The 23,858-nt window shown below is 48.0% G+C and overlaps 1 protein-coding gene across 1 annotated transcript; it reads left to right on the top strand.

Annotated features, from left to right (window-relative positions):
* The first annotated feature begins 1,107 nt into the window (after positions 1 to 1,107).
* creb3l1 (cAMP responsive element binding protein 3-like 1) lies at positions 1,108 to 23,202 on the top strand. Its single transcript, XM_067249103.1, has 12 exons — positions 1,108 to 1,375; positions 9,390 to 9,597; positions 12,307 to 12,461; positions 12,773 to 12,857; positions 15,262 to 15,419; positions 15,548 to 15,697; positions 15,897 to 15,955; positions 16,569 to 16,637; positions 19,700 to 19,799; positions 20,121 to 20,253; positions 20,757 to 21,000; positions 21,296 to 23,202. The coding sequence occupies exons 1-12, from the start codon at positions 1,274 to 1,276 to the stop codon at positions 21,327 to 21,329; spliced, it is 1,497 nt and encodes a 498-aa protein (XP_067105204.1). The 5' UTR covers positions 1,108 to 1,273; the 3' UTR covers positions 21,330 to 23,202.
* The last annotated feature ends 656 nt before the right edge of the window (positions 23,203 to 23,858 follow it).

Below are 23,858 nucleotides of genomic sequence, written 5' to 3'. Positions count from 1 at the left end.
AGGAGAGGGAATGACGTAGAAGGTGTAGAGTAAGAATAAGAGAGAGGAAAGAGATAAAGGAGGAGACATAGAAAATGTATCAGTAGGGAGGAGGGTGACGATGGGAAGATGATTACCAGGATTAGGTGTGTGTAGAAACCCCTGCCTCCAGCAGTCAGCTTGATGGGAAGAATGCGGCTATACTGTATGTTTTCTCTGCTGAAGGCCTGCAGCTCTGTGGAAGTGACAAGCTGCAATGTCAGTGTCAGTCTGATACTCATAGCTACTCTGTGATTAGACAGGTAGAGTAATGACTGGGTTCACCCAGAGCTCCTCAGAGTGTGAGTGTGTGCATGTGTGTGTGAGTGTCTATGGTCTGTGTGTAATTGTGAGTATGTGTGTCGGCATGGTGTTTGTGTATAATAGGTTCTGGGGGTTAGAGCAATGACAACTTGGTTCACCACAGCAGTATATCAATGCAGACAGAAAGGATAGGTTCTTTTGGCAGACACGCTCTATTTTCTCTCTCTCTCCCCCATTCCCTTCCTCTCTCTGTCTGACTCTTCCCAATCATCATTCACTCTCTTCTCATCACCACTATCACGGCGATGCTAAACTAGCATTCTCCCTAACCACAGCAGCCCCAGCACACTCTTGATGTCTTTATCTCACTCTATGTCTTCCTGTCCTCTGCTGTGGCCCCTCACAGCCGCTGCAACGCGAAGGAAAGCTCTGCACACACTCCAAGGATCACTGTAGAACCCTCCAGGTATCCCACCATGGTTTCCAGCCCTAAGCCAACGGCGGCAGCACAACAGCAGGTGAAAATAAAACCGTAGCCTACTAATTTCTTTGGCCAAAACGACGAGACAATAGCCGATTGGTGTAGTTGATCGTCTCTCGGTCAGAAGGATAAAATGGTTGCTGGCTCTTTAAAAGAAGGAAAGATGGGCGGGGTTTGACGTCTGAGTTTTGGAAAAGGGGGCGGTGCCCTCATGAATATGAATCATCAGATGTTTCCTTAGAGACAGAGCGCTCTTGGATGTCAGTGATTTGATGAACCAGCGAGGAGACCTCGCAGCGTAACGCATACTAATCTATCGTCATATTTATTTTAGCCAAGATTGTGACAAGGAAAACTAACTTCAAATACACATTAGCAAAACAAGAAAAACTAGTCAAAAACAACTGCTGACAAGGTGTTTCAAGCCTAAAGATAAGATTTCCGATATTAAATTTTTTTTTAATTATTTTTTATAATATCTCATTGAAGTGGATCATCCTAACAGCACGCATGGACACCATCATGGACAGTTTTGGGTCGGAGAAACTTTTCCCCAGCGCCAACCTGTTGGACCTTGAGGATCTGAATGAAGGCGATTTTCTCAACAATGTAGTAAGAACAGCTAACACTAATCGTCAGTCATGCATGTGCATTTGTCTATTTCCAGATATTGTATAATAGCTTACACATCAAAGAATTATGACTATTGTATCATTTGTAGTAACCCTTCATTCATCAAATTGTAACCACAGTCAACGGTGCGTATTAACGCCGATAACTGAATTGTCTGCAGCACTCAGTAAATAGTCTCAGCCCGTTCTTCCTACGTCAGAACCAGATGCCGGCTCCGTCGCATGTGCGTCTGAAATGCAATGTAAACAGCAAGAGGCACGTTACTTTACGGTAGATTTGCTCAGCTGTGTAAATCGAGCAGTATTTCCTAACCCTGCCGGATCTCGGGTGGGCGTGTTAGTTTGCCGTGATCCTGGATCCTGCATCCGGTTCAGGTCATCAATGAGCCCTTTACCAGGCTGTGACAGGTTAAGTATCAATATAGGAGAGGTGGGCAGACGATTACAATAGAATTTATCAAATTCAGTGTTGTCACTTGGAATAACACGTTTGTAAACGGTTAATCAAGCATGAATGAAACCATCACAAACCATACATAATTCCATTTTATCCATGACATTTTACCCATCTTAAAAAAGGACACCAGTTTATGTGCGAGCAGTATGCATGCATGCAGAGTATGTGCGTGTGTTGAACAGACATAGGTCAGTGTTGTATTGCTGTTAGGGAAGTGTGGTAAGCAGTCTGGAACAGATTCATAGTGGGGTTTAAATTCATTCCCCTATGACTCATACTCAGAAGAAAGAGTGGAAGGGGGGTGGGGGGTTGACGAAAGAGAGTGATGAAGAGGGAGAGAGAAAATTATAGAGGGTTGGGAGAGAGAGAGAGAGAGTCCAAAGTGAAATACTTCATAACATAATCTCATAAAAAAGACCAGACTCAGACCGGACCAGACCTGACCTGACCAGACCCAAACCCATGCTCAGGCCCGGACCCGGACCCAGTCTCAGTCCCAGACTAGACCCAGATACAGCCAGATGTATTTTCCACTCCAGAAGCTGAATGATTGAGAGTATATGGTCTGAAAGGTGGACCAGACTGTCCTCCAGGATGTCAATGGGTCTATAGTGTGATAAAGGTCCCAGGTGGCCCAGAGCTGTAGACCACCATACCACAGCTTCTAGGGGTCTGCACTGGCTAGCCCCTCTGTGTGAGGCTGGCTAGCAGCAAACCTGAATAGAGGAATTGTGAGGCACATCTGAGTTTGACAGAAAAGGGCAAGGAGAACACTGAGCTGTGTATAGGTGTGTGCATGTGTGTGTGTGCTGGGAAAAGTATGGCTGAGTGATGCTGTGGGTAGGTAGGGGTAGCTTAGGGTGGGGCTTTACGGCACAGTTAGGCTGTTTGCTTTTACTGATTATCATGGGATATAAATAGACCAGCTGGGTCATTTAAAGAATCGCTACTGTTTAGGCCTTTTTGTGCTGCTTGGTATATATAATCAGGAATGCTGGCTGACGCAGACTTGTTTGACAGCCTATGTGTGTGTCATCTCAGCTGTGTGAGTGTCCAGCACACCTGGCTCCCAGCAGGTGAAGGTGCTCCCAGGTGACGGGATGCGACCGGGCATGTCAGGAAGGAGGAAAAGAGGAGGGGGACAACATTCCTTGCCTACAGCCTCCCAGGTTCCTACAGGGCCTGTGCCTCATATGAAGCTGCTCTGAGGCCAGACCAGGGTGGGGTTGTGGCCGTAGCCTCTATAATAATACAGGAACACAACAACCTGTGTTCAGGTAGCCACTTGGCATGTCGTAGCACAGCTGTGTGCCGAGAGCCTGTCCCTATCTGTGGTGCTGATAGTCTGCACTGGCTGGACAGAGTCCCACACATCTCTCTCATGTCAGTATCCCCTCTGGTGGTTTCACACTTTTCTGTGATCCCAGCCAGGTCTTAGGGCATCCAAATCAGTGGAGACATCCTAGCAGGCAACCCTACACACCCTGAGTTAACCCCCAAGCGTCTCTGGATTATCTGCTATTGACAGCAGAATAGAGAACGTGATGCGCTTACGTCAACTGTGAAAGGTCAGGTATGCATTGTAAGGTGTTGTTATGCGTCTCCCTTTTTTCCTCTTACTCCACCTCTCTTTCTGCTCCACCTGCCAGTACCAAGCCCAACACAGGAGGTGTGGACACCGCACACCCATACACACACACAGCCAACACACACTCAACATACACACACACACACACACACATACGGAATGAACCAAAGCCTGTGATACCTGGTTGGTGGGATAAATTGGGTGAGCGTGAGCTGTCAGAGTCGGCAGCTTGTCTCTCTCTGATAGCCCAGCCTGCTAATCTGCTGTCTCTGGAAGCAAACAGAATAACCTAACACTGGCAGCTGCAGTTTCCAGCTCCCAGATATTTAGTTCTCAAGGAACGCCGATATCAAGTTGTAAATAATTTGGCAGTTGTTTTTGCACTCTGCAGTTGTGTTTAGCTGTGGGAGGATCCAGCCCAGTATTGCAGACATGCACCACCTCTCTATCTCTTTGGCTTGGTCTCTCTCCTCCAACACACCTCCCTGTCTCAGATGGTTGCTTCCCATGGACTTTTGCTCAGCAGGCAAGAATCTGTTGTTCATTTTCTTTAAGAAGGGACAATACACGTTAATGAACATCATCACTCATGGTCAAAGCACATGAGCACAGACAAATAATAAAACAATGACAAAATCACTTTGAATTATGCCAGCATGTTTGATTGTCCAGTCTGTTTTATACATTTGGAGAAATAGTTGAGAGATGTTATATTCCTTAGTTCTGTGTTAGAGGTAGTAGTGTTGCAAGTATGTGCTGCCCGCTGACTGTCCAAAGAAACTTTGAGCGGGGGGGAGACCATGCATAAGTTAATACACAAGTAAAAATTCAGCAAATGTTTAGAATGAAATGTCATAAACATTTTAACATTTACATTTTCTAAGAAGGTTTGACACCTCAAATCTGACACTAACTAGCTAACTAATTGGCTAACTAATTGACTAACTAACCTGGTTTCAACCCTACAGCTTGTAGGACTCTGGCCTACACAGCTCTCTACATGGCTCGCTGTTCCCTTGGTGACAGCTGAAAGTTCAGCCAGTGTTCAAAATTTATTTATTCATCTGTTGCTGCATAAATGTCTGTGGAAAAGTTACCTTAAAGTGTTTGAATCATGTCTCTTGTGTGTGTGTGTGTGTGTGTGTGAGAGAGAGAGAGAGAGAGAGAGAGAGAGAGAGAGAGAGAGAGAGAGAGAGAGCAGCGTGTGTGACTGTGGGCCAGAGGAAGACAGGAAGAGGAGAACACATTGTCTGGAACACATTGTTAGGATGGAGGTTGGAATGATAGAGAAAGGGAGAGGCAGAGAAAGGCAGAGAGAGCAAAGAGAGGCGGTACAGTTCTCACTGTCTCAATGTCATATTAATACAACACTATAGGAGAGAGACCTGAAAGACCTGTAGACCTGATACACCCAGACATTCCACATTCCATATAGATGTCACCTTGATGGGAGTGAGTCTTTGCTGAGCTGGTTTTTAGACCCACCTCTCTGTTTTTCCACACAGAACCCAAACACAGACTAGGTCATGCTGAGGCTCCGATGTTCGGGAAGGAAAGTTAGACAAAGAGAGCTAGAAAGAGTCCGAGAAGTGGAGGCAGGAGATCAGAGAGGGGTGGGGGTGGGGGTTGGGTGGAACTGTAGGTCGCTCTGCAGCGACCACAGCAAAGGGAGTCTTCCTCCGTGGACTAGACCTTCAGAGAGAAATCCCCCCATACCCACACTAACCTCAAGCAAACCCTAACCCATTACTCTCTCCCCCCACCCTCGCAATCTGACCATAACCACCAGATGCTGAAAGTAGGGTTTTCATGGCCGTCAGGCAGCCCTGGTGACACAGCAGCCTGTCTGACCAGTGGGGGTCAGGGTAAGTTGTGACCCAACGACCCCCCCCCCCCCCCCCCCCCCTCAATTTGTCAAAGAGATGAAGTAGGTCAGTTCACAGAAGGGACAGACCAGTATCTGCTGACTCAGGATCAGTTCAAAAGGAGAACAGGTGAAAGACGGTGATGCTGCTTGAGTTTAGCTCACGCGTCTGAGAGGAAGAGTTCTGGCTGCACTCTGCTGCCATACATAATTCAGACAGACGCACTCCAACCTCTGTCAGGGCCCCAGCAGCGACTCTTACTCTGAAGAGCGCTTGTATACTTCCATGTCTCCCAGAGTGACACGACCGACAGTGAACAGTGCTCATATCTCCAGCGGTCTCTCCAGTGTAGTTTCTCTCTTGCACAGCCAGCAGTATGTGTTTATACTGTTGTTACTGTTTGTAGTTCTGTGTTTCTTGGAAGTTCTCCTCCTCATAGCGTCCTTCAGCAGGAAGAAAGGAGTGCTGCCAGCCTCCTGAGGCCATCAGATGCACACACACACACGCATGCACACATACACACACACATGCACACACATACCACACATACACACATTCAGGTGCACTGAGTTCGGAGTAATAACTGTACACAGAATTTGTGTGAGTATGAGCGTGTGCATATGCGTGCTATTAAGATCTTCCTATCTGGCAGTACTTGGTTGTAGTTGTGGAGATGTGAGTCTGTTACTAAACTGACTGTGACAAGGCTGAGGTCAGACCAGGGCAGACAGGAGGACTACAGACTAATAATGATAATGAGAACCATATTTCCATTTTATATATTTATATATTTTCCTTTTAATTTCTTGTAGTGAATATAAATTATTGTGCTATTTTCATGTTGGTTTGTGTTGTTATATACTGTTCTTCAGACGTGCTTTAAAAAAATCATATTCAATTATCCCACTAGGAAACCTAGAACTAGTTCTATGTCTTATCTTTTATTTACTTTGGCCTTCAGTTTATCCTCAGTTAGAAGGAAAACCCCCACCACTGAAATGTGTTTCTCACCTTTTCTCTCAGTCCGGCTCTTTCTCTCTGTCTCTTTTCTTCCTTTTCTCCCACTCTCTTACTCTTTCACCCTCTCTACTCTTCTCCCCCGCCTCTCTTCCTCTCTCTCATTCTCTCTTTCACTCTTCTCTCACATCTGAGCTGCATAATGTTCATTCCAAAGACTTTCTTGGCTTGAAACTTTTATTGGTTGATTTATTTTTCCCTTTACAGACATCTCTTTCTCCCTCCTTCTTTTTCTCGGTCTCTTTCTTTTCTGTGCCGCTCATAGCTGCACCATGCGAGCCTTGCACTCCAGTTTTCCTCTCCCTGAGCGCCTGGCTAATTTGCATGCTTGACTCTGATTGGTCGTAGAGTTGACTGAGTTTTTGAATCTGGGAAAGGAATGTGAAGCAGCTCAGCAGTCTTACAGAAGAGCTGGCTGACGACACACACACACACACACACACACACACACACACACACACACACACACACACACACACACACACACACACACACACACACACACACACACATACATAAATACATACAGCACATACACACAAAGATAGATAGATAAAGGTGTTCCTACAGAACGGCAGCTCTAACTACAGTGCTTCACCTACTCGGGAGGTCTGCATGTCAGCACGTCTTTCCTCTCGCTTCTTCTTTCTCATCTCTTCCATCTCTCCCTCCCCCTTTCTCCCAACCTCAGAGAGGTTTAATGAGAAGGTGTCCAGAGTAGGAATCAACCCCCCGCCCCATTGGCCCCTTCCCCTGTCAGTGACTTCCAGACCTATACCACCTGAGACATAGAGAAACACCTGGGACTGGGACCACCTTTCTGCTCCTCCTCTCCTTCTCCCTCTCTTCTGTGTTTCCCAAACACCATAATTTACACAATCCTCCTCTCCTCTCTCCCCAGACAGAGTCAGACAGAAAGACAGACAGACAGACAGGACTTCCCCAGGTGTATAATTGTTGTCTACAGAAAGCAGTATAATTACACCCCACCATGACCACCAATAACATGACAGATCTCACTGATTAAGACAGAGAGACAATTGTGTGTGTTTGAGTGTCTGTGTATGTATGTATGTATGTATGTATGTATGTGTGTGTGTGTGTGTGTTACTCAAGTGTGCAGAGCCACCCACAACAACTACAGAGTGTTTAAGTGATGATTGAGGGGTGCTCCCCAGGCAGCAGGCTGTCTGTTCTACCCTGCTTCTGTTTCTTGCGGTCGCGGTGCCTCCAGTGAGGAGGGTGGGGTCCTGCTCCACGTTCTGACCCACATTGCACAGCAGATTGCTCTGCCTCTTTAAATGGTCCGTCTCTGTTTAAAGAGCTATTTAAGAACTGTGGTGAAGAATAGGTCTCTGTGTCTCTAACCTGCTCCCCCGCACCCCTGAGGAGAGGGGTGGGGGATGGAGAAAGAGAGTAGGAGAGGAGTTGAATTTGGGGAAAGTGTTTGTAAGAACAGAGAGAGAGAGAAAATGAGTGGTTTGGAGGAGGTGGTCAGAGGGGGGAGACTGGCTGTATCTTCAATGAGTCTGTAATTACATCAGCATGAATTGCGTCACTCTCTCTCTCTGCTTGGAGTAGCAGAATGAACCTTAGACACAACCCAGCTCCCCAAAACACACACATGCACACACACGCACAGTCGGACACACAGACATACACACACGTGATACACCAGCTGCTAAATACTCTGCTAAAACCAAGCGGGCCTGGTCACCCAGCCAGCCCAGGTCTCTCTCTATTTATCCTTTACCCTCAGTACACAACAGAAACCTGGGAGGAACCCAGGAGGAACCTCCCTAAACTGATGAAAGGGACTGGGTGAGAATGTTTATATTGTTGTGCACGCAGTCTAGTCTGTGAGGCCTACTGCTGACAATGGCAACCGTCATTTAAGAACCGTGATTGACCAGGATGGAGTTCCCAGAATGCAACTCCCTTTAAATATATTCTCCTTGGCTCCATCCTATCAGCTGCCAGCTTGGTGTCCTGCATTCCGCTGGGAAACATGCTTCACACAATGTGTGTTGAGTGCTGAGGACACTTAGTACACAAGGTGTGACTCAGGACCTGTAAACTCAGCACATGCATTGACAGCTGGGCACATTTCTTGCCAAATTTCTAGCCACACCCCCTCACACTCCCTTCTTCTGCAAATGTAAATACACTGTCCTTTATTCACTGTCAAATAATGTCCCAGGCACCGATATCCTACACACACACCTACACACCTGTATCCTACACACACACACAACTGCATCCTAGACACAACTATACACACTTGGATCCTGTAGATACCCACACACACACCCACACCCACACACACACACACACACACACACACACCCACGTGTCTTGGTCTAAGACTAATGGTCATAGGTCACAGATTCTCAGCTGCTACAGGTTAATTCAAATAAAATTATGTTTCAATGTGTGGTATTTTTTCACAAGGAATCTGATTCACAGTGCAAAGGGAATTACCAATACCCTTAGATATCAACACTCAGTTCTATAACAAAATAGTTCTGCAAGGAACAGGTTGCATAAGAGTGGAGTTCTGCAAGGATAGGGTTGAATAGGTTAGGGTTCCTTAAAGATATAATTTGATATAGCAACCTCCAAGGCAAGGGTTCTATACAGTATTCGATTACAGTTCAGTTGCATTATGCTGTGTTAGCAGAGTTGTGTCATGCTGTGGACCAGTGGGGGTTCAGGGAGCCATTCTGCTCCTGGAGGGGCTTAGAGAACATGTTTCACTCAACATCTCCTGGAGGCTGGTTAGAGCTGGAGCACGCCGCCACAACAATGACTCAGAGTTGTCTGCAGGAGTGGAAACATTGACTGATAGAGGCTCCAGGGGTCTCGGGACTCAAGCAAAGATGATATGACTCACACTATACACACGCACACAACCACACACACACACACACACACACACACACACACACACACAGAAAGGCCTGTCTTTTCACTGAGATGTCACTAATAGACAACTATTGCGGGTACTGCAGCTATGTCCATGCATTTGTCCTCACGCCCATTCCTCTCTCCCCCCTCTGTCCTGCAGCCATTCTCCGAACAGATGGAGGACTTCTCCAGTGTGCTGTTCAGCAGCTTCTTTGATGAGGGGCTGTTGGCAGAGCGAGGCCCCCTGCTAGCCATAGACATGGACCAGCCCCCCAGCCCAGACATCCAGGCCGAGCACAGCTACTCCTTCAGCGGAGACTCTGCCCCCCAAAGCCCCTCCATGTCAATCAAGATGGACGAGGACGAAGGTGAGAGTGAGGGGTTCTGTATCTTCTGTGGTCTGGTCTGGGAGGACTTCTGTGCCTGCCCGGATGTCCTCTCCTGGGGTTCTGGATCATCGTGACAGCCTGGGTTAGCTCTTTTCTGGATGGAAATAATTGTAACAGGCTGGATTGGGTGAACATGTCTTTTGTTTTCCGTTCTGGTTTGGTCACATCAGGCTAAGCCACGATAAACTAATGAGATAAAGATGAGAAGGTGTTTGTTGTTAGTAGACTTGGAGCTTGGTGTCTCACTGAGAACAACTCATTATCCATCAGTAGGACCACTGGGGCCACAAGGTCCTGACTTCCTGTACGTGTTTCATTCCAGAACACTTTATATCAATTTAGAAACATGCCTACTGACTTTGATCCCATCAAGTCTTTCATGACAAAGACGCATGGTCTTTGACATATGATCATTTTCAGCTGGGGGGTCTGGTCCTCAGTCTCTCTAAGTTATCTCTATCTTCAAACTATCTTCTCTCGAGCTTCTCTATCTAGCTCCCCTGATCTAATCTCTGTCCTGCATTCTCCCTGTGTTCTGTGACGGGTTCTCCATTCCTGCCCTATCTCCTGGTGATCCTGCTCCACACACAGAACCGCTGAGAACAGCTGAGCTTACTGAGCACGCTCCAGCGAGGCCCTGCCTACCCAGCATAGGCAGTCCAGGAAGTCTGGGGATTCCAGGCATGCAGCCAACACACACACATACACACACACATACAGACACGCATACACACACACTTACACACTTATCATTCATACACACACTCATACACACATAGTTATGCACTCATAGACCAGAAAACACACGTGCACACACACACACACACACACAAGCACACATGCTCTGACAAGCCAGTGGCTTGGGCAGCCCTTGCAGTGACTCCAAGCTGAAAATGTTTCTCTTCTGTCTCTGTTGCTGGAAGCCAAAGGAAAAAGAGCCGTCAATAAAAAAGTAAAAAGAAGCTCTGCTTTCCAGTTCAGACAGACAGCCAGGGGAGAGGGGGAAGGGGGAGTAAGGGAGAAGGGGGAGAGCACGGGGGAAAGGAGTGAGAGTGGAGGCTAGGCCCATAACATTTCTTGGCTCACTGGGAAAATTGCATCACACAGTTGAGGACAGACTCATGGAGGTTTGACTGTTGGCTAGTGGCTTTGGGGCCTATGGACTACATATTAGGTTGGAATTGTGTGTGTGTGTGTTTGTTAAGGGAATGTAGACTCCATGTGGGTCAGATCCACGCTGCTATCACCAGGAATGGAAGAATGCAGTAAATGTGTGGAGAAACTGTGACTGTATAGGAAGGTCACCCTGCAGTTACACAGTCTTTCCATCCCTAGGGTATGGGGGGGGGCTCTTTACTAGCCCCCCCTTCTGAGTGTTAAACAAACATCAAACCAACTCAAAGTTAAACAGTCAGCAGGAGGAGAGAGTGGTAGGAGGAGGAGGAGAGAGGGAGGAGGGGATGAAGAGGAGAAAGGGTTTGGAAAAGGCGGATAGAGGGATAGGAGAAGGGGAGGGCTGCGAGGGGTGCGAGGAGGAGAGAGGGGTATACTTTCCTCTTGGCTGTAAACTTCAAAGTTAAACCTTAGGAGGGGTGACGCACAGCATTATGGGTACAGTAGGCCATGCTGGGGTAATCGTGTCTTTTCCAGCTGAGCCAATCAGCTCCAGAGTAGGCATGTGTGTGAGTGTGTGTGTGTGTGTGTGCTTATTGAACCCTTAGTTAGAGGCTGAAAAGACTGACGTCTGTTCAGATCCCCTACTGTTGGGGAGAGTCTGAGGACATGAAATCCCTAGTGAGAAAAGAATGTGTGTTTGTGTGTGTGTTTACTTCTTGCTTGTAATCAGCATCCTGCTGTTTCCTTTCCCTTCTTCTTTTCCTCCCCTGCTCTCGCCCCTCCCCATCTTCTCCACCTCAGTCTGTGTTGTGTTAGTTAGCAAGACATGAAAGAAGGAACCGTTACCTTTATAACCCTGGAGAAGGGTTGTTCAGCAAGCTTCTCTCCTTTCCTCTCCTCCTATGTTCTTCCTTTCATGCTCTCCTCTTCCTCTCCTCTTCCTCTCCTCTCCTCTTCCTCTCCTCTCCTCTCCTCTCCTCTCCTCTCCTCTCCTCTCCTCTCCTCTCCTCTCCTCTCCTCTCCTCTCCTCTCCTCTCCTCTCCTCTCCTCTCCTCTCCTCTTCCTCTCCTCTCCTCTTCCTATTCCCCTTCCTCTCCTCTCCTCTCTATGCCACTCCACTCCTCTCCTGCTGTGTGTGTTATTAGCAGACAGGATCTTGTATAGAAGGCAGCTCCAGGCTCCGACATAGTGGGGGCGGAGGGTCAGGTGGTCCGTGTTAGTAGGGAGTCATAAAGAAGGTCCACTCTGGAGATGTGCGTCACTCCCACTGACACACTCGCACGCACGCACACACACACACATACACACACACGCACACACGCACACCACAAGCTGAACATGACTCCCCAGAAGTAGGCATGGATCAAGCCGTGCCTTGCCATCTATTCATCTACAAACCCTAACCCCTGAGGCCTAACTCCTAAACCCTAACCCCTAATCCTGACCCCTAACCCATAATCCCACAAGAATGCTCATACCTGCCTATATAGGATTAGTCCAGAACTTTTAAAAAGCGACATCTGATGTGATTGCGTATCAACCTCCACCTCTCCCTCTATCTCTCCTCTGCAGAGTTTGAGGGCATGTGGAACTTCAGCCAGGACCTAACTGCCATCTTGGTGAAGCAGGAGCCAGGAGGTCACGGACCGGAGCCTCATGCAGCAGGCCCCGCCACCCAGCCCCTCACCCTGGCCCCACCCCCCCACAGGAGCACCCCCCAGGATCCGGTGAGAAAGACAGCCTCAGTTTAAGACAGTTTACGCTGCAGGTTTCAGGAAAACACAGATAGAAGCCTGCAGTTTACTGACACAGTGAAACAGCTGAGAAAAGTTTGAACTCCAAACTTTGGAGTCCAGAAGTAAAAAAATAAATAAAAAGGAACATATGTGGAGATTCCTGTGTTTGTAGGGCTGGCTGGAGGAGACCACACTCACGATGGACTCCTGCTGGACCCTCAGTGAAGCTAGTGCATATGTTGTTGCCTTGTTTGTCTGTTATCTTGTTGTTTACCTGTCTGTTGGTTGCTTTGTGGGATTAGAGTTGCAGAGATGCTGGTGCGAGTGCTGTCCCCACCATTAAGGCTGAGCCTGGAGAGAACAACCAGTTCCTCAACATACCAACAGGTGGGAAACAACCGTCTGTCAAATCAAACGCTACCCATCCCCAGATGAAACAACACTGCTTTGGCTCTCTAAATGGCCTTCAGTATCAGTAGGATTAGAGAGGACGAAAGTTTATCTTAACTTCCTAGAGAGTAATCACAGCTGGCTGTGGCTGCTGCGGTTTATTTATACCATCAGTTCCTCCCATTCCTCACTGTTGTCTGGTTGTGTGTGTTTCTGTGTGTGTTTGTGACCACTAGAATGACAAGTGTGCCTGAATGGTTCACAGGTGGCTAATGTAAATGTTAAGTATCTGCGTGTGTGTTAGTGCAAGCATTGTTTATTTTGTGTAGGCCTTCTTTGTCTAAATGCTATGTGTGCCTGTGTCCATGTGTTTGCATGTTGCATTCTGGTAAGTGTTGTCTGTGTACATGTGTTGTGTTAGTGTTCAGTGTCTCTGTGTGTGTTTATTTATGTGTGTGTGTTGGATGCAGAATTGAGTAGAGACCAGTGTGCGTCACAGTGATCTGTTACTCGGTTACCCACGCCTCCACCTGAGACCACTCCAACATGCTCTCTCTCTTTCCATCTCTCTCTGTCTCCCACCATCTCTCACTCTACCTCTTTATTCTTTCTCTGTACCTCCCTCCATTGCTCTGTCTCTACCTTCCTTCCTTCTGTCTTTCTTTCTACCTCCATCCATCTGTCCATATCTGTACTTCCCTCCCTCCCTTCCCTATCTCTCTATCTATCTCCATCTCTCTCTCTGTCTCCCTCACTCTCTCTCTCTCTGTCTGCCTTCAGAGAAGGAGAATATGAAGAATATTAATAGTAACAATATTAAGATAATTTTATATGCTCATTTATATTTACTAGGGCAAACCTGTTAGCAGTGGTTTTGAAAGATGAAATATTACTGCAGTGCCATATTAATGAGTGTGTAATTAATCTATAACACAGACAGCAGTGGGTGTGTAATGACCTGTGATGGTAAATGTTATTCACCTTAACTTAGTGTTGTGCGCGTGTGTGTGGGTGTGTATGTGTGAGTGTGTGTAATGACCTGTGATGGTGTGTGTTAATCTCTGCTACTGTGGACTAACAGGCAGATCATTAGAGCAGCTAAGTGGCTCTAATAATCCCCCCACACTAACGGCCCCCCTTTTCCCTTCCCCTTCATCTCACCTCTCTCTCTCTCTCTCTCTCCCTCCTTCTTACTCTCTCTGGGAGTGCTGATGAATGGACTGAAGGATTGCTGGGCTCATTCAAAGGAAACAGTTCTGTGTTTAAGATGGAGGGTAAATTATGGGTTCAATATTATACATATTTGTGTATGTATTACCATGGGAGCAAGAGTCAATGCTGCTGGGCGTTCATTATGATCAGTCCTTATTTCAAGTTGAACTCTATATTACGAGTGAAAAGGCGTAGGTGATGAAAGGCATCCTGCAGACAGTGTCCAGCCATCCTGGTGCGTCACACACAGTGTGGCTTTATAAAGTTTACAGTTATGGGATTCTGAACGCAGCTGTGCTAGGCATGGTGACGTCAGTCTGAAGCACCAGGGACAAAAGTGTACAGTAAAGTAGAGTGAAGTAGGGTAGAGTAGAATCAATTAGGTTAGAGTAGAGTAGAGTAAGGTGGAGTAAAGTGGAGTAGAGTAGAGGGGAATAGAGTAGACCTACCTGTAGACTATGAAGCATTTTTATTAGTCCCGGGGTTGCTAGGCAGGTCTCCATGGTGCAGTATAATGCTTCATATGACTTCCATCTGTATCTCTATAAATCTTCCAGATAGTAACCTTAGACTAGGCCCAACTCGAATCCTAGTCCACCTCAGTCTCAGTCCCTGCCCCAGCTCAGCCTGTTCATGAAGTTCCACTAATGTCTTCATTGTGTCTGGCTGTCTGTCCCCGCACGGCCCCCTGCTCTCTTACCAGTCCTCCTCTGCCAGAAGCAACACCATCCACCATGAAGCTCTGGTCCCTGTGGACTCTGGCCCAGAACCAAGCTAAACTCAGCCCAGCCTCACAGTCTCTGGACTGGCCTAGGGCTTGCTTTGGGTTTGCCATCTCTCCCCCCCTCTATCCCTCCATCTCTAAGCCTAGCCAGCCAGTCATTGTCACCTGTTCACTGATGGACTGGATTCAGACAGCAGCTGTAGTCTGCCTGTCCTACTGTCCGGATGGATCAGTTTCTCCCACTTTCTCTCTGTCTCCATCTCTCTCTGCCCCTCTCTCTCTCTTTGCCTCTCGCTCTGCCCTCCTCCCACCCTAACACAATGTAGGGGAGCAGGTAGCAGCAGACATTAAACCAGTTTGAACCAGATCCACGTAGACAGATTATTTTCAACAGACAAAGCAGGTGTCAACCTATCTGAGCATGTCAGCTCGTCATACTAACCCCCCCCCCCCACTCTATTCCAGATGACCAGCTGCAGCTGCCCCCCACCCCTCCCAGTAGCCATGGCAGTGACAGCGATGGCTCCCAGAGCCCCCACTCCCTACCCCCCTCCAGCCCCTCCCGCCTGCAGGCTCGCTCCTCCGCAGCCATCTCCACCTCCCCCCTCCTCACTGCTCCACACGTAAGTACCCTGATTCCCCCTGCCTCCCCCTTTCTTCACGTCTACCTCCCCCTCTTTCTCCCCATCCTCATGCTCCACTTGTACTCTGTCTCCTCCCTCCTCACTTCTCCCCCCCCCCCCCCCTCCAGAAGCTGCAAGGAACGTCGGGCCCCCTGATGCTGACGGAGGAGGAGAAGAGGACGCTGGTTGCAGAGGGTTACCCCGTGCCCAACAAGCTCCCCCTCACCAAGACGGAGGAGAAGGCCCTGAAGAGGGTCCGACGCAAGATAAAGAACAAGGTGGGACACGCCCCTTTCTGCAATATTGGCTGTTCCTTAGCAACAGGCATTTGCGTAGTTCCATGGTTGACCTGTTTCTGTTTGGAATGTGGATTGTCCTGTGTTTCAAAGGCAATATTTAGTAACTCTGTTGCTGTATGTGTGTGAATGTACCTGTGAGATGCGCTTCAGTTCCTCCTCTTCCCTCATCTCCTCCCAGATCTCAGCCCAAGAGAGTCGCAGGAAGAAGAAAGAGTATGTGGAATGTCTGGAGAAAAAGTGAGTAATAAAATCTTCTTTACTGTCTTTCTCACTTTCTGGACTTTTCTTTTTTCTTTTCTTTTTTCTCTCTCTCTCTCTCTCTCTCTCTCTCTCTCTCTCTCTCTCTCTCTCTCTCTCTCTCTCTCTCTCCCTCCCTCTTTCTATCTCGCTCTGTATTTCTCTTTCTCCTTTCTCAGTCTGTTCCAACTAGTGAGGGCAAATAGCGTAGCTGAATTCTTTTGCTTATTCTTAGTGAGGGCAGGTTTTTTTTTTCTGGTTATTAACGAGGGGCAATGGCATAACTCCATCATCACTGTGGTCATACAGGGTCATCTAGTTCAGCCAATTAGATAATGTGCTCCTGCAAATCCTGGAAAGGAATATTAGCATCACTGTTTCCACCATCAACATTCATACTGCTCTGCTCTGGCCTGCTCTTCTCTCTGCACTGCTCTGCTCCCTATTCCTCTGGCCTGGCCTGCGCTGCACTGTTCTGCTGCTCTGGCTTGGCCCAGTCTGCTCTGCTCTCTGCTGCTCTGGCCTGGCCTGGCCTTTTGCACTGATCTGCTCTGCTCTGTGTGCCGGCGTGTGTTGTTGTCATGGTAACAGTGAGGTGTGTTGTTTGTGGCAGGGTGGAGAACTACAACTCAGAAAACACTGACCTGTGGAAGAAAGTGGAGACACTGGAGAGTGCCAACAGGTGAGAAGACATGGATGTGTGTGTGTACCTGTGTGTGCTTACGAGCGTGTGTTTTTGAGCGTGGGCTTGTCTGTTGGGGTATGTGCGTGCATGTGTGTTTGATCAATCCTGTTTCAGCCTGTAGGGCCTAGATAGAGGTGTGTCCCTGCTGTACCAGTCCTCATTAGAGGTGAACATCCCAGAAGCAGAGCCCCAGTTATAGAGCTGTAGAAGCGGTCTGGAGGGCTGGGCCTGGAGGTCTGGAGTCTAGAAGGCTGGGCCTGGAGGTCTGGGCCTGGAGGTCTGGAGTCTAGAAGGCTGGGCCTGGAGGTCTGGAGTCTAGAAGGCTGGGCCTGGAGGTCTGGGCCTGGAGGTCTGGAGTCTAGAAGGCTGGGCCTGGAGGCTGGGGCCAGCGTGTAATTAACCAAGGAGATGTGAGGCAGCCGACTGCAGGCATGACAGCAGGCAGGGACTTTCTTGAACACGCTCTCCACTTTGGAACCCCAGGAGACCAACCACAGCCCTCCTACCATGTCAGAACCCTTGACTCAGCTCCTAGAACACTGAGAACACACACCTAGAACCCTCTGATTCAGCACCTACTGAAGAAACGCACATGCAGATATCCCAGTCTCAAAACTCCTATTAATGTTTTTTTTATCACCTTGTCTCTTCCCCCGGCCCCTCTCAGGCTCAGGGGAGCTTTGTGGTGAGGAGGTGTGTGGTGAGGATGTGTGTGGTGAGGAGCTGTGTGGTGAGGAGGTGTGTGGTGAGGAGCTGTGTGGTGAGGAGGTGTGTGGTGAGGAGCTGTGTGGTGAGGAGGTGTGTGGTGAGGATGTGTGTGGTGAGGAGCTGTGTGGTGAGGATGTGTGTGGTGAGGAGCTGTGTGGTGAGGATGTGTGTGGTGAGGAGCTGTGTGGTGAGGAGGTGTGTGGTGAGGAGCTGTGTGGTGAGGAGCTGTGTGGTGAGGAGCTGTGTGGTGAGGAGCTGTGTGGTGAGGATGTGTGTGGTGAGGAGCTGTGTGGTGAGGAGCTGTGTGGTGAGGAGGTGTGTGGTGAGGAGCTGTGTGGTGAGGAGGTGTGTGGTGAGGATGTGTGTGGTGAGGAGCTGTGTGGTGAGGATGTGTGTGGTGAGGAGCTGTGTGGTGAGGATGTGTGTGGTGAGGAGCTGTGTGGTGAGGAGGTGTGTGGTGAGGAGCTGTGTGGTGAGGAGCTGTGTGGTGAGGAGGTGTGTGGTGAGGAGCTGTGTGGTGAGGAGCTGTGTGGTGAGGATGTGTGTGGTGAGGAGGTGTGTGGTGAGGAGCTGTGTGGTGAGGAGCTGTGTGGTGAGGAGCTGTGTGGTGAGGAGCTGTGTGGTGAGGAGGTGTGTGGTGAGGAGCTGTGTGGTGAGGAGCTGTGTGGTGAGGAGGTGTGTGAGAGGTGTTAGGGATGTTAGGTCATGATGCATCGTGGTCATATATAACAGCTTATACCTTGTGGCCATAATGATGATGGTGGTGATGATAATTATAGAAATTAGGACAGCTTTGACGATGCTGGTGATGAAGATGACAAAGATGAGACAATGATGATGATGACAGTGATGATGAAACCAGACCTCCTATATTGTTAAGTTAAAGTGATTCAAGTTGTGAGTTTTACTCCTCTACCAGTGTTATAATTACATCAAAACTCTATTCAAAAATTGTTCCATGATGTTTGGAGGAGCCATGTAGAGAAGCTGTCTGTCCTGATGTTAACCGTGCTGATGGCGCTCCCTTGTGGTGGAGGCTGGTAGGCTCACCCTGCAGCTGTGCTTGTGCCAGAGGAACCAGGCACTCCTGAGCCTCCCCTGCCAGTGATGTTATATGTGATCATGTTCCTGGGACCATCCGTCAGTTGAACCATACCAGTTCTGGTTTGAACATCTGTTTACACTCATAGGTTGCTTGTTGATATAGCTTTAGATCAACAGGTCTGGACAGGAGTTTAGATTTACAGGAACTAATGAGAGGTGAGAGATCCAGAGAGAGAGAGAGAGATAGAGCGACAGTGAATCGACCTTGTATGACTGAACCGTTCTGTCTTCTTAACATGCATTTATCTGTTACTTTTCTACAGTCCCCAACTTACTATGCTACTGTTGTTTTGACATATTATTATTGTTAGACTCCTTGTTAATTGTTATGATATATATGTTAAAATGTCCATTCAATATGGACTACTTTGGCAATACTACTCAACCTGAACTGTCATGCCAATAAAGCATACTGAACTGAACTGAACTGAGAGAGAGAGAGAGAGAGAGAGAGAGAGAGAGAGAGAGAGAGAGAGAGAGAGAGAGAGAGAGAGAGAGAGAGAGAGAGAGAGAGAGAGAGAGAGAGAGAGAGAGAGAGAGAGAGAGGAATTGAGAGGGAGAAAGAGAGAGTTATGGTGTGTTTCAGTGTGTGGGTGTAGAAGAGGGTGTCTGCAAAGCCAATGGTTGCAGACAGCTATATTAGTCCTTAGCTTCACTGTACTTAGTGGTAGAGTAGGAGGAAGACACACACACAAACACACACACACACACACACACACACTCACACACTCAGACACAATTGTTATACAATTGTTATACAATGTTAGGACTAGGGCTGGCCAGCGCTGGTGCTGGGGCTGAGGCGAGGGCTGGGGGAGGGGGAGGAATCTTATTTAGCCAAGCAGATGTGTGATATTCCTCCTGACTCCAGCTGTATTCTAGAAACAGACAGACAGATGGAGGAGGTTTAGTTTAAAAACAAATATTAGAAAATGAGTCAGGCATCCGTGTGTGCATGTGTGTGTGTGTTTATGACAGCTGGAACTGAGCTGGGTAGTTCAGTTAAGAGACAGAAAGAGAGGAGGCTTAAGTCCATCCAAGATGTTGTGAGTGTGTTCTGCAGATGTGTGTGAAGTGTTCTCCTGATCCTCAGCCCTCTAACACACAAGGGCCTGTGCTCTGCCCTCTAGTGACACACTTCCAAAACACCATATTTTGTCATTCAGTTTGTATAAGGTGTGTGTACCGTGTGTAAAGTGTGTTTCTAACTTGTGTATGTAACATGTGTGTAACTTGTGCCTCTCCAGGTCTCTGCTGCAGCAGCTCCAGAAGCTCCAGTCTCTGGTCACAGGAAAGATTCCCCGTTCCTCCAAGATGGCCTCCACGCAGACCAGCACCTGCCTTATGGTACGCTGCCCCCACACACATACAAACACACACAGACACACGCACACACACATGCATACACACACACACACACACACACGTATACCTTTTTCCTGCAGATTAACCTCACAGATATTTGCACAAATCACAGTTCGGTTTTAAAATTATTAAGCTTTATAGCTGAAACCAGCTAGCAGTTAGAATCAGGCGAGCTAGATTGGGTTTGGATTGAGAAGCTCCAGCAATGCCAGGCTGTTTAGGGCATGTTGGTGTTAGTGGTGGTGGTGGCGGTGGTGGTGGTCCTGTTCTCTGTGCTGATGGTGTGGTTCCTCTCCATGCCAGGTGGTGGTGCTGTGTTTTTTCCTGGTTCTGGGCTCCCTGGTGCCCTGTCTGCCAGAACTCTCCTCTCTGTCCCAAACCGTCAAGTCCACCTCTTCACCCCTCCCCTCGACTGACCTTTACACCACCAGCCAGGGTAGGTCACCCCCCTACGCACAAACCCTGTTTACCCAGATAGCCAAGGAAGTCCCCCACAGCCCTAACCATCTAGGGTAGATCACCCACCAGCCCTCACCTCAGACCTGGCCTCAAAAATATTTTTGAGCTTTGCCTTTCAAAGCTCCCTAGGTATAGACACAAAAACTATTTCCACTTAAAAACCACCTGGCTGTTGAACATGCACCTGCATCAGTTACAACCCACCTAATTGTCAGCCAAGCCCAACCCACCAATCAAAACCCACCATCTCCTCTACCCAGCCTGCCCTCTGAACAGATCAGTAATAGGGGGTAGTCATACCTGTTCATTTCTCATAGGTTGACGAGACAAATTGCTATCTTTGAGAGTCTCGTCTGTCTGTCTGTCCGTCTGTCCATCTATCTGTTTTCTGCCTGAACCCTCACCAGTCTGTTCTTAACTTTGCTGTTCTAGGACGAGTGGCAGTCTCTCTTACCATACAATTCTTCTGTGTGTGTGCAGTCCGTTCCCGCAGCCTGCTCTTCCATGACGAGGGCTCCCAGATGGAGGACGGTCCCCGGAGCATCCTGAAGATGGAGGCGGAGGGCTGGGAGGGGCCAGGGCCGAGTCACACTGTCCACCACACCCACGACCATGCCCAGCAGCCCCAGACCAGCCGGTACCGGGCCCAGGCCCACGCCGATTCCCGAGACCTCAATGGAACCAGCGGCCCATTCCACCAAGAGGAGCCGCGGTTTCACAAAAGGTGAGCTGAACAGTTCAGGTTCAGATTCATCCAGAAGACTCTATTTATATAGACTCCACTCATATCATAGCAGTTTGTAGCCTAACAGCAGCACTAAACATCTGATATCTGGTTATAATACAAAATATATAATACTAAACCCAGGCCTGATCTAAAGTAGGGTTTATTGTCATGTTTCACAGTAACAGTAACAGTGTTTGGCAATGATGAAATCCGTGCTTGATTTGTTTAGATTTTATCCGTCTTGTGATGTCTGTCCACTGACTATATTTCCAATTTATTTATTTTTCCTTAGAGAACTAAATCCGGACGGGGCGGAATCCTTCTAACCCTTTAGAGGCGGGGCTTCCTCCGTTGACCCCTGACCCATGACTCCTGTAGGGGTGTGGTGGCTCCATGCTGCCCCCTAGTGTCCTTAACTCTCCAACCCCTGGCATCTATCCATCCCTCTCGCCCTGCCGTACCTGACCTCTGACCTCCATCCCGCCCCTTCAGCTAACCAGCCCTCCAACCCACAGGCCCTCCAGCTTCCCCGTCCTCCCAGCCTTCCAGCCCTCCAGGACCCAGATCCTTCCAGCCTTCCAGCTCCATCCAGCAAATCTGGCCTTAAACCCTCCAGCCATTCCAGCCATCCCCTTTCAGAGAGCCCTCCCAGCCCCACATACCGCTATGTTCACACCTTGCTGTTCCATCCCTGCTGTTCCTGCCACCTTCTGTGCCCCCTACTTCCACCTGTGTCCCCCACGTCCACCTACTCGCCGACCAGCTACCCCAAGGACCTCTTCCACGCCTATCCAACAGAGAGAAGACAGAAATAAGAGGAGGAGGAGAGAAAACAGAGAGAGAAAGCAGGAGGCAAGACAGAGACCTGCACTGTAAAGCCCTACATCACTCATCCATGCCTTACCGTTGGATTTTATATGGGAGAGAGGTGAGATAGGGGGGATCTGAGTGTAATGACTAGTGTGTGTGTGTGTGTGGGTGTATGTGTGTGTGTGTATGTGTGAGATTGTGTAAATCTGTGAGTGTGTGTCTTGTGAAGTGGGTGAGCGTGGGTGCTCTGTGTCTGTGATTCCTGCACAGTTCCACACACTGCAAGTTTCCAAAAATACCATAAAGAGAAGAGGAGGAAGTGGAGAGCAGAGGAGAGGCAGTTTCAGGTGAAGGGTGACAGTTGTCATGACAGATCAGGTAGGATGAAGAGATAGAAAGAGTTAAGAAGGTAGAGGGAGAGTTAAAAGTAAAATATAAAAAAAATATATATATAGAAATCTTGACATCCACGTTGGGTGTCAAAAAAATCTTTAGTTATTGTCTCTCCCCTCACCCACTCCTGACTTTATGTAGAAGCCTATAATAAAAAATAAAAATAAAAAAGGAATATATTGTTGCATAAACTCCAAAGATAATCCACCAACACTTATACTTCATGCACTCAGTGCCCAACACTACCAGTCACACGCACACACACGCACACACTCACACACACACACAGCTTGCCATTGTATTGCACTTTTCTGGATTGTATTACAAGCTGTTGGATCAAAGTGCCTTCAATTCTGTCATCACCTGCTCTGGGCTTGTGGTCAAGTGGGTTCTTTTTGCTTTCAAACCCAAAGCTCTGTTTATGGAATCTAAATCATACAGTATGTAATATATATCCTCTGCATCAAAAAGAGCATATTTATTTTATGCAACAAAAAAAGAAAATATGTTTGTGAACATAAATTTGGATTATGATTGTCATGTTTACATGATCTTGTTTGTTTTAACTGTTAAACAGTTCCTCAGTTTTTGTATTTATTTCTGTATCAAGAAAAAAAAAAGTTTTTGTATATATTGAACAGGGACAATTGATGTACATAAAAGTGAGAGGTCGCAGTTCCCCCACCCCGGGATTGCTGCCCCCCCCCCCCCCCCCCCCAATCCCTCCAGGTCCATCTCTGGCAGCCTCTCTGTCTTCACTATGACCAGCCGTCTCAGAGCTGACCAGACCATGTTCCTACCAGCTGTAGACCCAGCAGATTTATCTAAACACCTCATTATCCAGATGTGATAAAACACCCAGTGACGATCCTTGAGCCTTAACCCTCGTGCTGCCTTCGGGTCACATGACCCAAAGGTTCATAACGCACCATCGTTGTATTTACCCACTTTTACCCAATACAAAAACAAATAAAAATAATTTTCTTTTAACCATTCCAATGTGGGGGGTCTGAGACAGCCCGACAGTTAAAAGAAAATGCTTCACTTTGTTTTTGTATGAGGTAAATTTGTCGCAATACGAAGGTGGGTCACAATGACTGATGGGTCAGAAAGACCCGAAGATAACACAAGGGTTAATCTGAACCCAGTGCGGTAATCTACCAGTCCAATCTCCAGTCATGGCAGTACTCAGAAGCAGGAAGATGTGTCAAAGAAACACATAACCTTGAGTCATGTCTGCTCTCTGCCTCTCTATATCCATCTAAACTCTCCTCTTTACCCTGTTCTTCCTCCTCATTCTTGGCATCCTTTTCATCCTCCTCCTCTTCTTCAACCCCCCTTCCTTCTTCATGCTGTGGGGGAGGGAGGGGGATAGTATCCGGAAGGTTTTCGGAAGGAGAAGCAAAGGAAGAAGGAGGGCATGTTGACCCCCAGAGAGAGTGACTCATTTTGGGGATAGAGGTTGAGTGAGACAAGTTTGGAGGTCAGGCTAGGTTTACAAAAGAGATGAGACTCCCAAACCAGCCTTACTCACACACAAGTCAATTCTCCTTTAGCCTGGCCCAGCCTAACCTGGCCCAGTCTGGTCTACTCTGGTCCGGTATGGTCTGGTATGGTCCTGGAATATATCAAGGCTGCCAAACTTAAAAGGG

The sequence above is a fragment of the Osmerus mordax genome, chromosome 13, assembly GCF_038355195.1.
Source record: "Osmerus mordax isolate fOsmMor3 chromosome 13, fOsmMor3.pri, whole genome shotgun sequence".
Classification (NCBI taxonomy): Eukaryota; Metazoa; Chordata; class Actinopteri; order Osmeriformes; family Osmeridae; genus Osmerus; species Osmerus mordax.
The sequence above is the reverse complement of the archived record's forward strand: the minus strand, read 5'-3'. Positions and strand labels throughout refer to the sequence as shown.

Bases quoted from the DNA above. Each gene is read 5' to 3' on its own strand.
- creb3l1 (XM_067249103.1), top strand. From the start codon at position 1,274: ATGGACACCATCATGGACAGTTTTGGGTCGGAGAAACTTTTCCCCAGC. The intron at 15,420-15,547 runs GTAAGTACCCTG...CCCCCCCTCCAG, and splicing joins CCCTCCTCACTGCTCCACAC to AAGCTGCAAGGAACGTCGGG. The intron at 20,254-20,756 runs GTAGGTCACCCC...GTGTGTGTGCAG, and splicing joins CCTTTACACCACCAGCCAGG to TCCGTTCCCGCAGCCTGCTC.